The sequence below is a fragment of the Chanos chanos genome, chromosome 2 (genome assembly GCF_902362185.1).
Source record: "Chanos chanos chromosome 2, fChaCha1.1, whole genome shotgun sequence".
Classification (NCBI taxonomy): Eukaryota; Metazoa; Chordata; class Actinopteri; order Gonorynchiformes; family Chanidae; genus Chanos; species Chanos chanos.
Window position 1 is genome coordinate 5,658,772 of NC_044496.1, and position 22,169 is coordinate 5,680,940.

General features: G+C 41.7%; 1 protein-coding gene across 1 annotated transcript in view; it reads left to right on the forward strand.

The window, feature by feature from the left end:
- The first annotated feature begins 5,808 nt into the window (after nt 1–5,808).
- Nucleotides 5,809–22,169, forward strand: part of nfatc3a (nuclear factor of activated T cells 3a) — a 58,826-nt gene continuing 42,465 nt past the window's right edge. The window contains exon 1 of the mRNA XM_030794126.1: nt 5,809–5,938. Coding sequence (XP_030649986.1) covers nt 5,848–5,938 — 91 coding nt within the window. The 5' untranslated portion in view covers nt 5,809–5,847. The remainder of the gene's footprint in view (nt 5,939–22,169) is intronic.

The window sequence follows — 22,169 nt, forward strand, 5'->3', positions numbered from 1 at the left end:
ATTCTATCTATGATACGCAGTAAAGATGCCGTCTCCTTTACAGTGAGATTTCTACAGTAGCAGAGTACTGGGTACAGTGTAGAACAGAGGACCATTAAGCACATGTAAAAGGGCTGATCTCTATTCTCAACCGCTATCCAAACAAACACACTTTCTCTCTCCAGCTCTGCTTCCCCATGGCATTCTGTTTGACTAGCATTAGTAATGTGCTTCACACGTAATTTAAGAGTCTAGTCACACAACATTCATTTCCTCCTTCACCTCATCCTGTTCACTCTCTCTCTCCCTCTCTCTCTCTCTCTCTCTCTCTCTCTCCCTCTCACTCCTTATTTTCTTCTCACCCTCTCAATTGTTCTACATCAAAATATTTATATGTGAGGAGTGTGAAGGATAGTTCAAAGTGCTATATCAGTGGTCCATCCAGTGATGCATGTGTGTGTATGTGTGTGTGTGAGTGTGTGTGTGTACAGCTATCCTTGTGAGGACCAGTTTGAGTTTATACCTTGGGAGTGAGGACATTTTGGAAGAGTGAGGACATTTTGGCTGGCCCTCACTTTTTCAAAGGACTATTTGAGGGTTAAGACTTGGTTTTAAGGTTCAGGTTAGAATTAGGTTTAGGTTAGGCTTAGGGTAAGGGCTGGAGTTAGGCATTTAGTTGTGATGGTTGAGGTTAGGGTAAGGGGCTAGGGAATGCATCATGTCAATGAGTGTCCTCACAAAGATAGAAGTACAAATGTGTGTGTGTGAAGATGTGAATCAAATAGTTGGATCATACATTTATAAACAACCTGACAGTTTCACACTGAAATAGTGTTCCTGTGTTTGTCAAGGTTTTAGTATGACGACAAACACATAAAATGCATCATTCTCTGTTCCTCAGGTGTCGTTATGAACAAACAGATTTCTTATAAACAAACAGATCATTTGACAGTAACTGACGGAGAATTCTCCCCCAGCTTATTCCAGCTTATTCAAGAAACATGTCAAATTCAGCTCTGATTTGACCATGAGTCTCACCCATTTGTTTACGTCAATACAACGTAACAAAGCTAAAAAAAAACAACAAAAAAAAAAATGTTGCCCATGATCTAGCCAGCTCTAATATAAGTCTAATATAACTCCAACATAACACTAATAGAATGATGTGATGCATGAAGTGTTGAGGAGAGTTTACATTCAGTGTCCCTGAATGTTAGGTCAAGAATATCTCATTATGCTGTGAGAGAGTTCCTACAGGTATGTGGCATTGGTGGAGGGGCCATGTGTGTCGGTTTGCACGTGTTAAACGGTACCAAAGCTATTAAAGACAAGCTGTTTCTTTTCTGACAGGGTCGTGACTTCCCTCTGCTGGCGCAAACCGGTACAGCTTACCACACATCAGGACATTAAGTATCTGCTCTCAGACCAACTGATTATCAGCATAGAATAACACCTCACCACACACACTCACAAACACTCACACACACACACACTCTTCTTGTCTTGTTATTACCTAAAATAATAACATCCAGTCCACCATGTAGGCAGAGAAATAAAGAGAGCAAACAAATCAGTACATGTTATGTTCTCATTCTGAATTTTAGATGTGATTCCTAATCTTTTTTCCTTTCCTGTCAGATGAAACATTGGTGAACAGTCATACATTTCATGATGAAAAACATTAAACAATAGATGAATGTTGATTGTGACAATAGATGAAGAGTAAATGTTTCTGTGTGTGATAAATGCAATAAAATTGCTTAAACCACACTAGGAGGGTGACAGAAGAGGACATAAACATAAGAAATACATACACAAGTACACATAAACAGAGAAAAATGAGCCAACGCCACCCTCTGTAAAAAGTGACTTTAAAAACAGATAATGTCTCTAGGATCTCAAATCGTTATCGTAGCCAAAAGGACAAATATTCTACATGTCGTGTTTTAGTAATTCGTTGTCGCAATGTTCTTTCAAAAACAATATTGCTTACCCTGTGACACCAGGATGTCGTTTTAACGCGTGACCAGCAGAGGGCAACACGGAACAAGGCAAAACTAGATACGGCGACTTACAATTGAGTTGTAACACAAGTACAGACCTTTTCAACAGTAGTTACTATAATTACATTTTTTTAGAGCAAGAAGTCGCCCAAACCAGAGATATTATCCCACGAAAAAACATTTAAACGCCTTAGGCTTTGCTGCATGGATTTACTAAATCGTAGTTCATTTATTTTATAGTGTGCAGTATCTCAGAGTCATGTAGTACATTCTAAGATGTTTGACAGATTTTTCAAATTTTGAAACTCACTCTGCAGCTACAAAAAATCGATCTCGTTACGCATAAAACAAAACAAAAAAAAATGTACTAAAGAAATATGTGCACAAAACGTATTGTTTAGCTAAAAGATTTTCTCAGTGAACATCTGCAATGTGATAAGCATGTGCGTATTTATTTATTTATTTTGCAGTTTTATGAAATACGTACGGTTCCATACAGCAAAAAAAACTGAATCCTTGAAAGAACTATTTGTTTTAAACCCGGATCTGCTTGTGGGTAGAAACAATTTTTTTTCTTGCCAACTTACTTTACGAGAACTTAATATCACAAACCACATCGCCACCCTCCCACACAATTCGCGAATCCTCTGTTCTTTATCCCCCACTTTCAAAGGTCATCAGTGAAGATAAGAGAGTCAGGTAATCTGAATTGTAAACAATGAGTAACACAACATGATCCAGAGTTTTAAAAGGAGTACTTAAAATTTGGCAGAGTTTGGTATGAGTCCTCCTCGTGGATCAGTACCATGAGTATCCTCCGCAACTTCGCATTATGTCATTACGCATAGAGTAGTTTATTGTTATTATTATGTAAGCACTCAAACTGAATTACTCCACCTTAACTGCATCATAGTTTTTATATGATTTTATCTCTCTATCCCTTTCCCTCCTTTTTACCGAGTCGCAACAGATGTCGTTTACGAGACTAGGCTTTTTAAGGTTTGTTTTTGAGCGAGGAAGAATCTGCTGCAGAACTGATTCGCCTAAAATCAAAACTGATTTTATTGAATCTGGCTGAGTATTTTTTTTTAGCCTTAATTTATTGTAATGGAGTTAGTATGTATTTATAATTTTCTTATTGGATTGCATGGATAGTTGACACAAGATTAAAAAGCTGTCAGCAATTTTTGACAAGTCTATCAAAGACCAACCAAGGAATTTAAAGATGATTTTGTAGGTACAACAAGATAATTGTAATATCATTATTTACAGTAATACACTGCATGCTTAAACCTCTTTCTCTGTATAGCTCTGATGCACAGGCATGCAGACCTGAATATTCTCTCACATTGTCCAATCAGATCACAGATTCAGGCAACCCAATTCTGGATTTTTCATATGCTAATTAATAAGACTTTTAATTACTATCTTTATCATGCCTTTCGGGAGTGTTCAATGAACATTTTAAATGTGTGTGTGTGTTTCAAAGGAAATTAAGACCACAGGAAATGTGATATTGATGCTTTCGGCATGCATTTGTGAACTTTGCATTTTTACGCCCACATGCCTTAGACAAAAACATCTCTCTCTATCTCTCCCTCCCTGCCTCTCTCTCTCTCTCTCTCTCTCTCTCTCTCTCTCTCTCTCTGTCTGTCTGTCTCTTTCTGTGAATTCCCTGTCTCAAAAATATGAAAAAGTGCTGTCTGTGCTTTTTTCCATCTGGTTTTAAGTGTTTGCACTTTCTTTTTTCTCTTTTAAATTTCTGTTGTTTTCTAGCCTTGGATGAGACATTTTTGTTCTTTTGTTCCTGAATGAGCATGCAGATTAAATGTTGTCGTTCTCATTCATTTTGCAATAATCCATGCCAATCTCATAGCAGTTTCATAACAACTTCAACAGTTCCAATGTATCTGGAACCGATCCCGGGTATATTGCTATGTTAAAAGAATAACATGATCTCTAAAACGGTAACCATCTTCTTTCCTCGACACGTCAATCTCTATATGCATATACAATGGTGACACGTTCAAAGTTTTCCACTGCTCAAGCAAAAACAGCTGCCTGCTGGGTGGATATACAGAACTGATTAGGAAGGATATGTCCTGAAGAACAGATCTGCATTCATTGTCACTTGGGTACATCACCTAATCATTGTTAACCCTTAATTGGTTTAATTGGCTTGACTGACATGTGAGAGGGAGGTAAAGGTCAGATGAGCTTTGTCCCTATTCATATTCATGGTCTCATTGCATGTTTGTGAGAAGAACTCTCATTAAATATTGTGTTTGTGATCTCACATCTCTGCACCATTCACCAAGATTCTATAGAGTGTTGAAATAATTTGCATTGATATTAATAAACACTGTCAGTGTTACTATGTATTATTGCATGATAATATCAGTTGACTGGTATGTTAACTATGTATGTATGTGTGTGTGTGCGCGTGGGTGTGTGTAGGTGTGTATGTGTTCGTACGCATGTGTGTCTGGGATGTGAAAGCTCTTTGCAATAAGATGGGGATCAGAGGAAAGCGGCTTCATCAATTTAGGAGAGGTCAAGAGGGCATCATATGACTGATGTCCAATCAGAGTTTGAACTGTTGCTGAAAATACATGCAGTTAAGGTCTGAGTAAGTATAATCTAATTGTGACTGGATAGGATCAGAGGTTCATGTTAATGTCAAAAGGTTACATATCAATAGTTGGTTGTAGCACAGAGAACACACATGATATCACTATGAATCATTATATCAGCATAAATAAATGCAATCCAGAGTAAATGTAAATTACATAGATTTAAATGAATTAATCCTTACTATCATCTTCTTGGCTATGTGTATTCCAGCCAACACCTGATATGAGTGTGGTAAAAAAAAAAGGAAGAGAAAGAAAGAAAGAAAGAAAAACAAAAAATAGTTTCCAATGAATTTAAAGGTCATTTTATAATTTATGAATTTTGGATTTTTAAAATTTATGCATTTTCATAATTTGAATTGTTTGGTCCTTTTTATTATTGTCACAGCGTCGTTTCTTCAAGGACGCTGATGCTACCTAGAAAGTAGCTTATTGTGTTAGTCAACCTGATCGCCAGTGCTGTAATGAAACATTGCAGTGTGAGAGCGGTAATGAAGTGGTGACCAACGCTTCGTTTTCACTTTCGTTAGTTTTGTTCAAGGCAGAATGTTTGGACATCATTAAATGACTCTGACTGCATTAAAGAAAAGATCCAGGCAGCGAGAGAAAACCAGGATTATTTCCCCTGGAATTTACAACTGAATTACGATTTTGGTTTCCACGTGCACGTCACAGAACCAGAGCCGTACCATATGGTCCGCGTATGGGGGCTCACTGAAAATAATAAACTACAAGACCCATAAACCCCTTCCGCTGCGCCTAACTGCCTGTGTGTGCGCTCTCTGTTGTCTATCGGGTTTGCTGACGTCACTGCTGGAACTGCCCTGTCACGCGCTGTTAGTAAAAGTTGGGATAGAACCTCGACTCAGAGAGAGAGAGAGAGAGAGAGAGAGAGAAAGAGAGAGAGGCAAATTTACGGACAACCCTGTCACAGTCGGTGTTGACACTAAACATCGCCAACTCACCTCCCCGCACGCTACGAAAGGTACATGCTCAAGAGGTCATTTTAAAGTAGAAAAGATCCAAGTCAACTAAACTGTGGGAGGAGAGAGGAACAGTTTGGATCATTGTAGTAAAAGGAGACCTTTATGAAAATTGATTCTTGGCGCTAGAAGAAAAAAAATTACGTTCGAGAAAAGTTTTCCGTTTATATGTAGTAAATGTTGTGACATTAAAGAGTGTTTCGTAAGAGTCGGCGCAGAGAGACGGGTGAACCCGACTTATCAAAACCGATGACTACTGCAAACTGTACCGGTAATGAGGAGCTGGACTTCAGATTGATGTTCGGGGAGGACGGTCAACAACAGGCTCTAGGCCCTGCAGGTTAGTGTGTTTTTATGGACATCTTTTCTGTGTCTTTGCTTTTCACGGTAAACTTGTTTTTATTTTTCGGGTAGCTGATGTATGACGGCACAATATCGCACTGAACTTCAGTGAACATATGCTTGGTTACAGAGGTGTTCTTTAGGAAGAGGTTTCTTTCTGTTCGCATGCAGGACAGTATGTTTAGGTTTTTTTTTCGCTCGCAAGTTCAATTGCAGAATCACCAATAGAAATCACCAGCGGCAAGTTTCGCTTATGTGTCGGTGTACCAATGACTGCTACATTAGCTCTCCTGCTAACTAATAGAGAAGCCTCCGCCAATACCAAATGTGTGTTAGCAAGGCTCAGCTATTTAGAATCGAATTACAATTTATTGTATAGCAACAAGCAACACATTTGTCAGATCGCGGGGAAAATAACTTATATCACTTTAAGATAAGCTTAGCCTATTGCAAGTTTTTAATATGTTTTTGAAAAATTTAAAGGTAGTATTCCCTCCAACTCAACGAATCCAGAAAACTTCTCAGTCTGAAAACTTTTCTGTCATTTTGTTTCACTTAACGCTGCAACGTTTTTCTTTACTAACAACAAATTGTGCAGCTTAATGTACAATGTAAATATGAACGAAGATTTCACTCAAATTTTAAATATTAAAATTGTGTGTAGATTATACTCATTGAAATCATTCATCACAGTACGTTGAAGACACGTAATGTTAAGAGGGTTTAAAGAATTACTGAACAAATAAGTATATTGTACCACAACATTCAGTTTATGCTGGAATAGTATGCATTTACAGGGCATATATTTTGAGGCAATTAATTGCATTAATTCACGTGAAGTATGTGTTGTAGCTGGTAGTATTGCCTTACTGAAATGTTGCTCAAGTTATTCTGAACGTTTACACATTTCATTTATTTGTGACAACCTACTTAATGGCACCAACAAATTTACAGTATGATGTCTTGAAGTACATTATTTCCATGGTCTAACAGACTAATGACTGATGTCTCTCAGTAAATATTTTGTCCTCTGAGAAAGGGGTTAAGTGAATTTGGTTGCAGATTATGTTAAAAACTTAAATTATACTGAATACTGGCTCTGGATTTCCTCATCAATACCTCAAGAAGAGCACAAATGCAATTATGCACAGTGCAACTTATTTAAGATGAATTTTCATTTTAGGCATCGTTTTTAAAGTATTTATGGTGCATATTAGATGACCCAGATGACTTCAAAGCCTGTGGGGGTCACGTAACACGTGCTATTCAAGTAACAGTAATATAATATTGACACGGTGTTTTCAGATGTCATAGCGGCTGCACAAGACACAGCGACCTTTCACCTCGCTGACAGTTGTGTCATCAGCTGTCAAAATCTATAAGATCATCTATTATTTTCCAGAAATTCGTTGTTAGGTGAAAGTTTGGCTTTTTTTTTTTTATTTACTCCTTATGCACATTGGGGATACAATCTATGTGATGCGACTCCTATGTAAAGTCTTTACAATGTCTTTAACAGTCTGTTCCTGTAGTGATGTGATCATTCAAATGCACTGCTAGCCGTTTACATGCTGTTTATTTGTCGACTTAAGTTACATCCTGCATTTGATATCCTGCAAGTGTACTGTGGTCCTACCAGGCAGTTATTTTAAATGGGTTAGTTGTTATTACTATTCATTGTCCAACATTATTTATAACAACAAGTTGACTCTCATACAAATACTCCACACCTCTATCAGAGTCCAATAAATGAAATTGTACCTGTACAGTATTTACGCCGCATTAATGTACTTAACATGTAAATACAGAGTTATAAGGTGACTTCACATTGTCAGTGATCAGCAGTGTAGCTTTTAGCACTGACTGCCCACAGACTTGGTGCAACTATGTATTCTTCATTTTGCGATAGACACCAGAGCAGATTTTAGGTCGTGCCCATCAGGTCCTACAGAGTCACCTATGCGTTTGGTATGGACCTGTGCGTGTACGTGTGAGTGTGTGTGTGTGTGTGTGGGAGTGTTTTGTGTGTGTGTGTGGGAGAGGGTATGCACATTAACATCTGTCAGTGTGGTTGAGTGTGTCAAGAGGAAAGCAGATTTAGGAATGGTCTGACTTTGGTCTGCGTCTGTGTCTGTGTCTGTGTCTGTGTCTGTGTTTGTGTGCGTGTTTGTGTGTGTGTGTGTGTGTGTTTGAGTGTGTGTTGGTTTGCATGTGTGCCATGTGTGCACACTTTTTATTAGTAACATTAAGTGACTGATTGACTTTAAAGATGAGAGAGCAATCGTTATATATTGTAATATTCGCAGAGCTTGAGGAATTCTATTTTGAATAATTTCATTGTTTAATAATTATGTGTTCTTTATATCATTCAGCTTTATTGGTTTTTTATTCAACCTGAACATAAATTGATAAATGAAAGAGCAAAACCAAAGTGTAATCTGGAAACATGTGTGTGGAAATAAATGTTCGTTGTTCTTCCATGTCTTTTTTTCCCCCCTCGTGTTCTCTTATTCATCATCACATTAAAAAAAAACAAAAAACAACAGCACAGGAACAAAAAAAAGCATGAAGCGAAAGATGCTTGATTATCTCTTTCATGATTGGTTTTTGCACCTCGATTACTACCACCTTTGAGGTTTCCAAACCACCAGTTTCTTTTTGCTGTGTGAAATAATTAGAAATAATGAACTATTTCATCAGCAGTGGAAAAAAAAAAAGTGAACGTGAAAAGATTCTAAAATCGCTTTTTTTTCGTCGCCGACGTACGCCGTGGGCGCCTCAAACCGAGGTTCAGAACCTCCACAGACCACAACAAAACTATTGACACATAGTTTGCTGAAACTGTGAACATTGTAATGATCATTTCAAACATTTGGAGGTCAAGGTAAACACGGTGTCATTTCAGCTGTTTGTTACCTACGAAGAGAACCGTGCGCGCACCCTCTTGCACTTCTTGTTGTGGACCAAACGGTTTCTTGAATTCCCTTAGTTAGCTAATTAGACGGTCGCCCTCTGACCTCACGTCTTCTGTTTTTTGAGCCGTGTCCTTTCCTCGATTCTCTGTCAAAAATGATCAATGCCAAGCCTGGAACAGCAGCTCCCAAATCAAAGTTTCCTTAATTCAAGAGACATGGGGGTGGGGATGGGGGTGAAGCAGAGAGGGGGGGGGGGGTTGTTTAATTTGGAGAGAAAGCTTTTGGGGGAAAAAGTGGTTTTGGACTATATGTTGGAAATAAAAGCTTCACCATGCGAGTGGTTTTCATCTGGGCTGGACACAGACGCTCGGCCAAAGCAGGGGGAAAAGTATAGAACCATTGTGCCGAATGCAACGGCATGCAGACCTCATAGTACGCTCCTTTCCCATTTAAACCAGTTTAAACCAGGTTAAACCAGTACAACATACCGCACCACAACAGGACAGGTATTCCTCCACATCAGAAATAAAAAATCGGTTTTCCGGTTTACTCGGTCCGGTACAACACACGGCACCACCTCAGGACAGGTATTCCTCAACATCAGACATAAGAAATCGGTCATAAAACATTCAGTTAGTATGAGAGATTGAGTTTGGGTTTGAACTATACGCAATACGTTTAAATAAAAGATATTGAGGCAGGAACATGAAAAGAATCACAGTTAAAATTTCTGTGAATGTGACATAATGGGGAAGGGGGGGGGGCAATTTAAAGTACTTCTTAACTGTCATTTATTTCAAAATACATATGGACTGCATTGAAATTAGAAACGAAAATAGGAGTAGATGAGAGATTTGATTACAGTTTGTATCTAAATCCAGAATCAGAACTTTAGACGTATGTTCAGATGTAAGTCAGTGCCAGACTGGGTCTTGCGGTGATTACATAAATGAAAAAAAAAAAGGGAGCATGTTTATCTTGCATTGACATTTACCCTCTTAATTCAAACGTAGTCGAGCTATTTTAGGTTTTGTAAATGAGATTGAAATTGACATTTGCTTGATGTTATTGAGTTTTTTCTTTTTCTTTTTTTTTTTTGTAATGGTGTAAGGGTCGGTCATGCATTTCCAGAGCCCCTTTCGTTTTCCTCCCCTTTCAGTTCACCTCGCCTCTTCGCCGTCGTAGGTCTTCAGCCGTGCGATCGCACAGACACAGGCAGCGCGCTTCGGCGTGTGCTTTACGCATCTCCTGTAGTGATACGATGCGTCTGTGGTGAATTGTACCACGGCCTTTTCGTGCAGATATTCCAGATCGGTTTGATTACTTGTCAGAAAAAACAAAACAAAAACAAAAAGAAAGAATTGTATTAGTAGGTACAGTTTTTTGACCCTGTGACTCATTTGTGCCAGAAGAAGGCATCTGTAATAGTCAGCCACTCAGGAATGGAAATTCTGTTTTCTGTTCAGTTACATATGAAGCAAATCCACAAATCAGATTTAGGGCGGGGGGGGGGGGGGGGGGGGGTTTGATGGTTTTTTGTCACTTAATATTTTTAAGTTAACCGGAAAGTCCTGGTTTACCACAGCATGTTGTGCTCAACAATAATGTATCATAACAGTGAAGATGTTTCCTTATTTGAAAAAAGCTAAGACATGGTATCTGTGCTACGTGAAGTAAGCGATTCAGTCTTGTCAGTGATGAATATGACTCACATTTCATAGGAGCATATGACATGTTTAAACTTTACGAGAGATAAACACACACCTTCAGCTTTTCCTCTCTCTCTAACAGACGTCGATATGACAGATGAGTTCACAACGAACATCGGAATTATGCCACTTATTCTTGTCTTCAAGATTTTTGTGAAGACAACATGGCTGTGGGCTGCTTTAAATATTTATAGCTAAGACTATGGTCAGTCTATGGTTTTCTTTTGACTGGCATGGTTGTCTACTCGACGATTAACTGGCATGACTGGGAGAGGCAAAATCCCACTGGGTCCCCATGTGACACAATTTGCATAATTTCATATCATTTGCATTTTAGATGCCCTCACCTTGAATGACCCCATGAACCAGTTAACACTTGTGCGTCCCAGAGAAAGGAGATGGAAATGTTTTAGCTTGGGTGATATGGTAGCAGGCTATTCAGGGGATGCTGGTGAGTTTTTCTGGTACATTTTTCTGGCGTAGAACAACCTACATGTTTTAAAAATTTACTAAGTAATTTACTAAGTTTAACTAACTCATGCCCAAATCAGGGACGCTCAAAACCCAAATAAAACTGAGTGTTTGGTTATCTATTTATAACAGGCTTCAGTTAAAACTGCCTACAGTTCTCCTCTCCAAAATGGCCTTAAAATTCAACAGACACTGAATGACAGAGGGCAGATGCAACATCTCAGACCACTGAAGAGATGACCTGTTGCTACTCAGCCACAGAAAACTGCAGGTGGCTGTTATGTCAGGCAGAGGAGGTCTTTCAGATGAAACCAGTGAGGGAGTAAAGCAGGGAGATTCAGACTCTATGATTCGGAATAAAAGGTGTTAAGTAGGGGATGGGGGAAGAGATGAACAAAATGCCCTTTATGAGCTTAAGGGTGGGGTAAAGTGTCTGTGTGTGTGTGTGTGTGCGTGTATGTGTGTGTGTGACAGAAAGAGACAGTAAAAGATTTTAAGGAGGAGGAAAAGATGAGCAAAGTACCCTTTATGAGCTGAAGGGTGGGGTTCTGTGTGTGTGTGTGTGTGTGTGTGTGTGTGTTTGTATGTGTGTGTGTGTAATGGAGAGATTATTTTAACGCGAGCGTGATATATGTTCGTCACATGTTGTGTGTATAAATATATGTACATAGATGGTATTTTAGGGAAGGTCATCAGATCTCACTTTGGTCTGTTAGGGGCATTGAAAAATGAATTCAAAAAGAAAAGAAGGTAGCGGCAGCCATGTTTGAGCTTAGCGGTGGCAGAGGAGAAGGGCACTTCACTTCACTGCCCTTCTTCATGTGTAGAGCTGGCATTAGTAAGGGCAGAAGGTGCCCTCTCCAGGCAGCGGAGCAGTAGATATGGTGGATTGGACTGGCGTGGTGCCCAGACATGCCATGTGAGCTTCAGATGGCACTGGAATTTAAGGAGAGGGGAGCGAACCACTAGCTTGTTCCCTGCTAGGAAGGCAACAGGAAAGAGTGTGGTCTCTCTCTCTCCCTCTCTCTCTCTCTCTCTCTCTCTCTCTCTCTCTCTCTCTCGTGTACTTTTCACTCAACCTCTCCCTCACCTTTTCCACCCCCTGTAGCCTGTCTGGCACTTCAGTTCAAACCATTAAAATGCTTGTTCAGAAAGTTGAACAAGGTTCAGCAAAGGCGACTGTACATTTGCTCTGATCCCCCCCCCCCCCCCCCCCCCCCCCCTCCTCCTCCTCCTCCTCCCCAGGATGTGAGAGACCTCCAATTACACCCATCAGACTGAGCAGAAATCAGTGTCCTAACTTGTACAAAACTTTGCTGAAGGCTAGTGATATTCCGTTTGGGGTGGTGATCACAGTCAAACAAGGGTTACTCATCTGTGAAGTATTGTTCCCCTTACGACGAATCCTTAGGAGAAAGAGGGAAACAAACCCAGCCATCAGAGATCTGTCAGTCAGTCAGGCAGTTAAGCTGTGAAGGTTAGTTAAAAGTCCCTGTTTTGAGGAGTTTGCTGGCCCGCGTCTGGTTCACTGGCTGGTTGTCCCAGTCGTGAGACATACTGAAATTACATCGCTCTCAGGGAGCACTATTTTGAGCTTGCAGGGAGAGTGGCAGAGGCCACAAGCAGTTTCTAGAGCTCTGTTCAGAGCAGACACTCCTACGAATGCCAGAGAAAGCCTGAAGCCATTCTGTCGAGCTCCGTCCGATTGGAACTGGAGAGGAGTGGAAGAATGCTGTGCGCCACTTCGCCAGGTGAGCTCCTCGGTCATCCCAGGTGTGAAACCTGGGTCACCTCCATCAGAGACCTCGCACCTGTAATCTCGTGTAACCGGTCAATGCTCCGGCATAACCGCGAGGCACGCTCTTCCAAAACGCTTCAAACGAGTGTTAAAAGCTAAACTTTTAAAAGCTAAACTGTTAAATGAAGGGTAGCTGTTCTCGTCAGGTAGGTTTAGGTTTTGTGTTTGGACATCCTGGTATGAATAATCAAACTCTTGTTTGTGTAGATCACATCTTACATAATACCCAACAAAGTTTTAATCCACACACACACATGAACTCAATCGAGTTACTGGTTGCTATGCAGTGCAGTGGATAGTTAGCAACCGATGTGTGTGTGTGTGTGTGTGTGTCAGAGCCTCAGTCAGTGACATTGGTTGGAAAAAGTATTACAATGCTGACTCACTCTGGCCTCTGCTCTAGTGTGTTAACATTTAACCTGAACGTGTGAACAGCCAGGCTGAGGGCAAGCCAACATGGCGGTGACGGTAGAAGGACAGGGGGAATGACTAGCTTAGCTCCAGAGGCTTAGCCGCGGAATCCGCATGTGGGCAAGGATTGTAGTTCGGCGCTAGTTCCTTTTCAAACAGCCGGCCCGCGTGAAAGCGGGTCCTAAAAACGTTGCGAAGCGTCGAGGGAGTCGTTTGTTTCCCGGGGCGAGGCACGAGCTGCTATGTGTGGCATTTGTCTAGTTTAAATTTAGTGTAACCGAAGCTAGCGTTGGCTACGCTACATCAGCAAGCCACGGATGTGTTACAACGAGGAGAGAGAGAGAGAGAGAGAGAGGCATTGAACTCCTGCCTTTAGGTTTGGAGCGTGATGAAGAAGAAGGTTAAACATTTCGGACGCCAAAAAAAAAAAAACTATTTTCGCGCAGCATAGGCTGTAGCTTCTGTGGTTTTTTTGTCTTACACCTTGGTCCTCGCGTTAGCTGACTGCTTGCCCTCGTTAATCATTTGGGAAACTTGCTGTATGTTGTAATGACTAGAAGAAGCTTATCTCGATCGAGTTCAGGGAGGATGGTCGATGGCGTAATTGTTTACAAGTCAGCCAAACCCAGAAATTATTATTACACATATACACAGAAGTATCACTGAGCACTAACTCAATTAGATGGCAAACAAGGTTATATACAAGGGTTGTCTGTTAAAGTTTGACTCAAACCTTTGTTTGAACAACCAAAAATTGATTGAGAAATCTGCATTTATGTTTATTTATTTATGGACGTGTTTACTGTTGATGATAAGAGTAAACTAGTCTGATCTGCTCACGACGCACTCATCATACTTCGATCACTATGACTTGCACGTTTTAGGCAGTGGTATGGCACATATAAAATGCAACAGTATATTTGTACAGAGGTGTCGATATCATCACTGTTTGGTGTCAACATAAGTCGCTATACGTTACATCATACGCACCAAAACTATATATGATGGTCGTCTCTACTGATGCGATGAGTGAGACTGAAACACGAGATCATGTCTGGCACAGAAGTGGCTGTTTATCTCAGATACAGGGTTTGGAATGATTCTAATATTCTGATTAGTTTAATCTACTGTCCCAGCAGCCTCTTAACCCCTGTTGCTACAAGACATGAAATATCATATTTATATTCAAATATGAAGTAGTTGTGAATGATTTATTTTGGGACAGTTATGCATATATGATAGTTTTAATTGATTCGGGGGGGAGAGATATATGTAGTTTAATTTCTGCTGAGAAAAGAACTGTCGAAGGATTCCACAGACGTGCTGGGGAGTGCACTCTCTGGGTGCTGCTCCGTTTGAGGTGACTGAGGCAGTATTCACAGTCGGCACATCTGTGTGGTGTGAAAAAGCACTCACAGGCCCGATCTGGGAGGGTTCAGGGTGTTTTTACAGTCCCAGAGGGAAGACACACACACACGCACACACACACACACATAGACATACACACACACACGCACACACACATAGACATACACACACACAGAAGCACAGATGCACACACACACACACACACGCAGACGCACACACACACAGATGTACGCGCGCACGCACACACACACACACACGCACGCACACACACACATGCAGAGACAAGGGATTATCTGCTCTGGTTTTTGCCGAAAAGCCTTTTTACACAGTGCTCGCTCTTTCGAAGCTCTTCTCATTCCTCTCCGGCCTACAGAAACGACTTCCTTCCCCTTCTCTCTGTCCCCAAGGCACCATTACACAATTCACCCAGTGGACTGTTGTGTAATTAAGTGTGTGTGTGTGTGTGTGTGTGAGGGAGAGAGAGAGAGAGAGAGAGAGAGAGAGAGAGAATGAATGTGAGAGTGTGGAGGATGTGTGTAGGATGTAAGTGTTGTATATTAGACTTCATGCCGTTGTTTTGGGTGATGCACAGCAGGTGCCTGAGTCTTGGGACTTTGGGGCCAGTCTGTGAGAGACAACTAAGGGATTCTGGGATGTTGGAGGTCCACTGACTCACCACCACATTCTGTTCACTCCTCTGTACCTTATTTGGTACGGATCTTTCTTTTTTTTTTTCTTTTTTTGCAGCTGCACTGATCATAAACTATCGGGGGCCCGTGTATGGTTTTCATAACATTTTTATTAGTAGTTGGGAAGCAACATATAATTTATAGCTAATTTCACATCCACTGATACAACTAACCCCTTTTCTTTCTCACTCTCTCTCTCTCTCTTTGTTTCTCTTTCTGTCTCTTTTCCTTTGTCTCATTGTTTCTTATTCTCTCTCTGTTCTCTTTCTCTTTCTGTCTCTTTTCCTCTCTCGTTCTTTCTTATTCTCTCCTCTCTCTGTCTTTGTCTCTCTCACTGCTTTCAACTCCCCTCCACATTTCCCTTCCTTTCTATCTCCCTCCCCACTCTCTTGCTCTCTCTCTCTCTGGTTCACATGCACAGTCAGCCCTGACAGATTGTTTAAATGTCACCCAGTGTGTGTGTGTGCGTGTGTGTTTGCATGTGTGTGTGTGTGTGTGTGCAGTAGCCTCTGATGTTATCTGCCGCCATGAGTTGTAGTTGAGCCATGGGTAGAGCTCATTGAGTAGTGTACAGGACATTTATCTAATGCACTGGGGCTAACCAACGTCACGTTAATTTGCTCACTGGCTTAGAGCTAGCGACAGCCCACCCCACGATAATCAGAGTCACTGTGGGAACTAAGCTAAGTCCCTCTGCTCTGAACTGGACACACAATTGCTAAACTGTACAATGCTCAGTAGGATAAGTCATACAAAACTTTTTGAACTTAAGTGAGTATGATAAGTTAGAGAATAACAGTGTGTGTGTGTGTGTGTGTGTACCTGAAAGTACTGAGGGCTGAGTGTTGTGGAGGCGTCTAGTCCACCGCCTGTGCTTTGTTTATCCTGTAATGTTATCACAGCGTGAGTTGGTTTAATTAGAGTGCTTTATTTAGAAAGCAAATGTACGTTACTGTAGGTCTAGGCTTCCTTCGTCCAGCGGACGTCCGTAAGTCGCCGATGATGTAACGGCCCAGAACAACAGGAGAACCGCTGGTGGCCTCTTCATGATAATCATGCAGAAAATTGATATTGTCCATGATAGCCACAAACCACTGACATAGCATTGATCCAGAAGAACCGTATCGCCAAGTAAAGAGTGAAAAAAGAGGGTTAAAAAAACAAACGAACAAAAAAAAAACCAAAAAAAAAAACAGATGACCCTGGATTCCCAGTGCAGCTGCACTGTTTCAACTTACAGTTCGATTGACTTGCAGCATTCAGCATCGACTGATGCCATTGCACACACACACACACACACACACACACTCATATAGACACACACACACACACACACACACATGCACGCGCACATACACATGCACGCACACACACAAACCCAGACACACGCGCGTGCGCGCGCACACACACACACATACACACACTCATATAGACACACACACACATGCACGCACACACACACACAAATACAGACACACATGCGCTTGCGCGCGCGCACGCACACACACACACACACATGCATATAGACACAAACACACATGCACACACACACACACATGCTCGCACGCACACACACACACAAACACAGACACACAAGCGCGTGCGTGCGCGCGCACACACACACACACACACACACGGAGAGAGCTTGCTCCAGTGATCTTGCATTCTGACTGCAGGTGTAGCGTGCTGTTGAGTTCTCTGCGTCATAGTGTCTGTGTTTAGTAGTCATAGGATCCCTGCCAACAATTCTTAGAAGCAGCAGCAGAGTTAAAAACCAGTCTGCCAAGAGCTTCAGCAGCTCCCTCCCATTTGCAATGATATGACATTTATTGTCAAAACCCATAAACTGTTTATCTCCATATAGAGTTCACCTCAAAAGTAATCCATATTTAGTCCACACTGAAGATCATAAGGCATCGTATCTATGTTGTATGTTGTATTTTTTTTTTTTTTTTTTTGCAGTTGACAAAAGAACTCCCTTTAAATTTCTTTGTGATATGAAAGCTTGTTTTTTTTTGTTTTGTGATGTTTAGACATTTCTCAGTAGAATTGTGAAGGCAGTTGAGAATGAAAAGGAGAGTTGTGTTTGGTAGAGACATGTGAGTCAAGCCTACCTCTAATCGGCTGTGTTGGGTTTTACAAAGGGAAGCCTTACTTAGGTTACACCTGTCCTCAGAAAACACAACAGTGAGATGTAAGGGAGCCATGTTATAGAAGCAGTACAGAAATTACCCTTCCAAGGGATGTACAGGTTTGCATTTTACAGTGTTCAAAGTAATTACAACTGGACAGTGGATGTGCAGTTATAGGCAAGTTCCGTGTTTGAATTTGTCTTTGGTTTGAATGTTATCGTAACTCTTAAGGACAACAAAATAACTAAAAATAAGTTTTAGTAACATAAATAAAGGCAAAAAGACACGTGCGCCCATGTGCACACACACACAAAACACGCACACGCACACAAAACACGCACACACACCAGCAATGTTCGCAGTGAATATATTCACACACACACAAAAAACAACCAATAGACATGAGAGCCTAAACACACACACACACACACGTGCGCAACAGCAATGTTTTCCGTGAATACATTCACAAACACAGAAAAAAAACAATAGACATGTGCGTCTGAACACACACACTCACACACACACACAAATAGATGTATACACAACAAAAATACAGTAAAAGAATAAGCTCAATAAACATGAAGTGGCATCCTAAGTGACTGACACAGAATCATATGATAGCTTGGTCTCTGACACAGTTTCACCCCCCCCCCCCCCCCCCACCCCACCTCCGCGGGGAGTTTCAAGCCTTTCCGGTCAGCATGGTATCCTCCTGAGACGGTTCCTGCGGGGGTGTCGGAGTAGGAGAGTGACGTGTGAGTGACCGTGACACCGGGGGAACAGAGCGAGAGCTCAGCTCACCTCTGGGCAACTTTCTCACTGAGTGACATCCTTCAACGTCACCGACTCACCGAAAGAGTGAACAACACCGAGAGCCGCACAGCGATTTCCTGCTATTATTAGCTTAGGGACAGCAAAGCCTCTTAGGGTTCTGTATTTAACCGGATCGGCAGTCTGATGTGTTGGGAGCCCGAGAGAGAATGAAGTCTCATACAGTGAAGCGGACATGAGCAGTGCCAGCCAACACAGCTGGGCTGTTCTCGATGACGTGAGAGAGAACGTAGCATCTGCCTCCACCTCGCTACTCTTTCTGTGGTTAAGATACTGAGGGAATACCCAGCGATAGCTCAGCGCTGGCTGGTTTCTATGGTTGGATTGTTTTGAGCTAGGCTAACACATCATTTAAACAACAGTCTTATCTCTTTTTTTTTTTTTTTGTTTGTTTCTTTGGACAATCTCTCTCTTGATGTCCCTCCAACTGTTTGCTTCTTTTTCAGACCAGCGTGTCTCACTCTGTTCTATCAGATCCCTTTTCGAAAGAGCAATCTTAATCTTAATCTGTCTGTTACGCCACTTCTGTCAGATTGAACATCCCATAAACATTAAGGGGAGATGACTCCTTTCTGTCAGATCTCAGACGTACCGTTAATGTTGATGAATAGCATATATCACTTGAGGATGTTGGACGCATTACCATGTACAGTGGTAGCAGGAAATGGAACTTAAAAAGCTAAGTGGGACAGGACTGCTCGACTCGTATGCTTCAAACACGTGTGAGAACCAGATGTGCGAATACGCGGTGAACTGGATCGACACAAGCTAGTTCCACTCGTCTCCTCGTCCTCTGTCAACTTGTCTTCAACCAGCCGACGAGTCCGGATTCTAGCCTATTCTCCAGAGACCAGATTGGTCCACGTACACCATGGCTGACCCCTCGTTCTCTCATCCTGTCCAGTCACCCTCATCACGCACCCCTCTTTTTTTTATTCGGTTGTTTTTCAGAGCAGGCTGACCTGACTGGGACAAGGGGCTTTCCCACTTGGCGGACAGTTTAGCCCCCTTCGACCCGTATCATATGACAGAGTGGGAGTGGAGTTTTTTGCTGGGGATGGGTAGGAGACGAGTCGAAACCCGCCCCCCACCCCAAACACACAACACCTCCCTTCGCTCTGTTAAAAAGAGGCTGGAGATTAGCAGAAGGTTTATTTGTGTCAGGAGCTTTGGAGTGTTCCTAATGCCTAGTATAGCTGTCATCTGATCACCTACTTAATTACTATGTGTATGCCTTCATCATATATATACATATACTTTCTAACAGAGGTGATTATAAATGCCCGATTCAGTGTATTACAATTATTAACCTTCATGGCTTGTGATTAGCATATGATTAGCATTAGCGTTAAAAATGGATCAAATTAGCTGACAGACGTATAAATTATTAGCATGTGCAACCCCCCCCCCCCCCCCCCCCCCCCAAATAACGCGACCCTAAAGAGCCTTGAGTTTTCTCCTTCAGTTGTAATGATCATAGAGAAACACTACAGCCTTTCCTCTGTAAATACTATCTCAAACTCCAGTGAGTCAGGAGACAGCTATGCTGTCAGGTTCTTGCTCATTTGCGTCTCAGTAGAGTATCTCCCCTTTGGCTGTCTTTTCCCTAGTATGAATCAGAATATTATTTGGGGGGGACCACAGACACAGACTGTCTTTGGAGTAGAGACTGCCTGTTGGAGACACAGTTTGTCCCTGTTTTTGTTGTTCTCTGTCTCCTGCATCTCTCTGTTGCTTTATTCTTTCGCCTAGCCATGCTAATGAATTGGCAGCCACTGTTGGAGTAATTAATGAACAGCTTGCCTGCCTTGCAAATGAAATAAGATATGTAAATGTAGGGGAAAACAACAACAGCATTGTTTCTCATGTTTAACTTGGAAGTGGGGATGAAAGACTGGTTGTTGACGAGGAAGGCAAACCATATTGAAGGCTATTCATGTTAATTGAAGTCTAGCTGAACGTACAGAAGGCTGAATCTAGGCCCAGAGAAAATGTGTGTGTGTGTGTGTGTGTGTGTGTGTGTGTCTGTGTTTTCACCGAGTATTCTTCACTTATTGTTCAATTCTTCTTCTTGATTTTTTGCACCTGTATTGCATCATGGCTCAATTTTATAAGCCTAAATTCATATCAAAGCCAATCTACACCGCCTACTGTTTTCTGTCTTTGCTTTGTTTTATGCTGACTGTGGATTACATTGTCTGCACAAATACTAGTATGCTAATTGCAAGTTATTATGCTAAAAAGCATTCAGGTCGTCTTGCTGCTGTAGTTAAGTCTATGCATCATTTAAAAAGAGAGAGAGGGAGAGAGAGAGAGAGAGAGAGAGAGATGCCATGTGTCTTACCTCCATTAGAGGCCTGGGCTGGAACAACAAACTAAGTCCCATGACAGGTTCAGTTCTCCTTCTCCCTCCTGTCTGTCAAGCTCATTCGTCAACGGATATGTGTGTCTTATGACAGGCAGGGTGTGTATGTGTGCGTGGGGGTGTGTGTGGGTGTGTGTGTGTATGTGTGTGTGAGACATCTATAAATAAAGTCATCACAAGTGCCTCAGTACCCAGAGAGAGAAGGAAAGAGAGAGAGAGAGAGAGAGAGAGAGAGAAGGAGAGGCAGTCTGGGATTCAAAATGCCTGTATCACTAAATTTTTTTTTTAATTTGACACATTAACAATAACAAGAGGTAGCCTACTCCACGGCTGTTTTAACACTCACAGACTCAAAGCCATCAGTTTCTTTAAAGCACGTGGAGAAAAAACTGAGACACCCTGCCAGTAGAATGAAATAAAAATAATAAAGCCAACAGACTCTTGTCATCAGTTTGGCAAAGAACAAGTCTCACAAACCACATTGCAGTGACGTGCACAGAGACATTGACTGAACAGTGATATCGTTTTAATGTGGACGCCGGCAGTCCCCGAAGAAGTCTCTCTGAATCATTTGAATGAGATGGAGGGAGGGAGAGAAGAGAAAGGGGGGTGGGGGGAGAGGGAAAGAAAAAGAAGCATGAGAGAGGACACCAGAGGAGAGAAAGGGAGAGAGAGAGAAGGAACAGCAGAGAAAATGGGACACACTTCCTTTCGTACGGTTCCAGACAGCTCTGTGCTGGAGGATGTGGCTTATGCTTACCACAGTATTTCTCGAATTGCGTAATGAAAAAGTCGAAAGAATTGGACGCTTCGCCTCCGTACCTTTTGAGGTCGTCGCCGCCGTCGCCTTTTCCATGGCCTCTGCACGCTACCGGTCATCCTGCCGGTTTTCGTTCTGTCGAGAGTGTACACGAGTCGGTTTTCTAGAGTCACTGTCTCTAGAATGTGCTAGCTCCCTGCTAGATGTATTCCAAAACCAGAAAACATGCTACAATGCCTCCCCAGTGACTTTGCACAAATGAACTGTAGTCAAACTTTTGAACTGTTACTTAAGTGTCATTTATTGTCGTGCAATGTGGCATATGTCTTTTGTTATTACGCAAGCTCATGCAAGTTGTGCTGGTTTTTGTGTAAGTATATAATTATTTAAGACACAGTGTTCTGTGAGTCCTAATTCACAATTTCAGATGTAACACAAGGCTCTCTCAACAGGCTCTTTTCAAGTGGGCCTTACAGTATGTGCCCACTGTTAAGAGTGTTCACTGTTAGACCCTGACAGTCTTTGCTATTCCTTATTACTGGAGAATCATCAGTAACTTTTAATAGAACAGGGAGACATTAAACACACACAGTAGGCTGTGTGTGTGTGTGTGTGTGTGTGTGTGTGTGTGTGTGTGTTAATGTGATGAATATGCATGTGTTTGCATGTGAATGTAGTCCACATGTATGTGTCTCGGTCTATGTGAGTGTGTAGTTGTGTATAAAAATGTATGCATTGTGTGTGTAAGAGAGAGTGTATATTGGGTGTGAAAATACCACA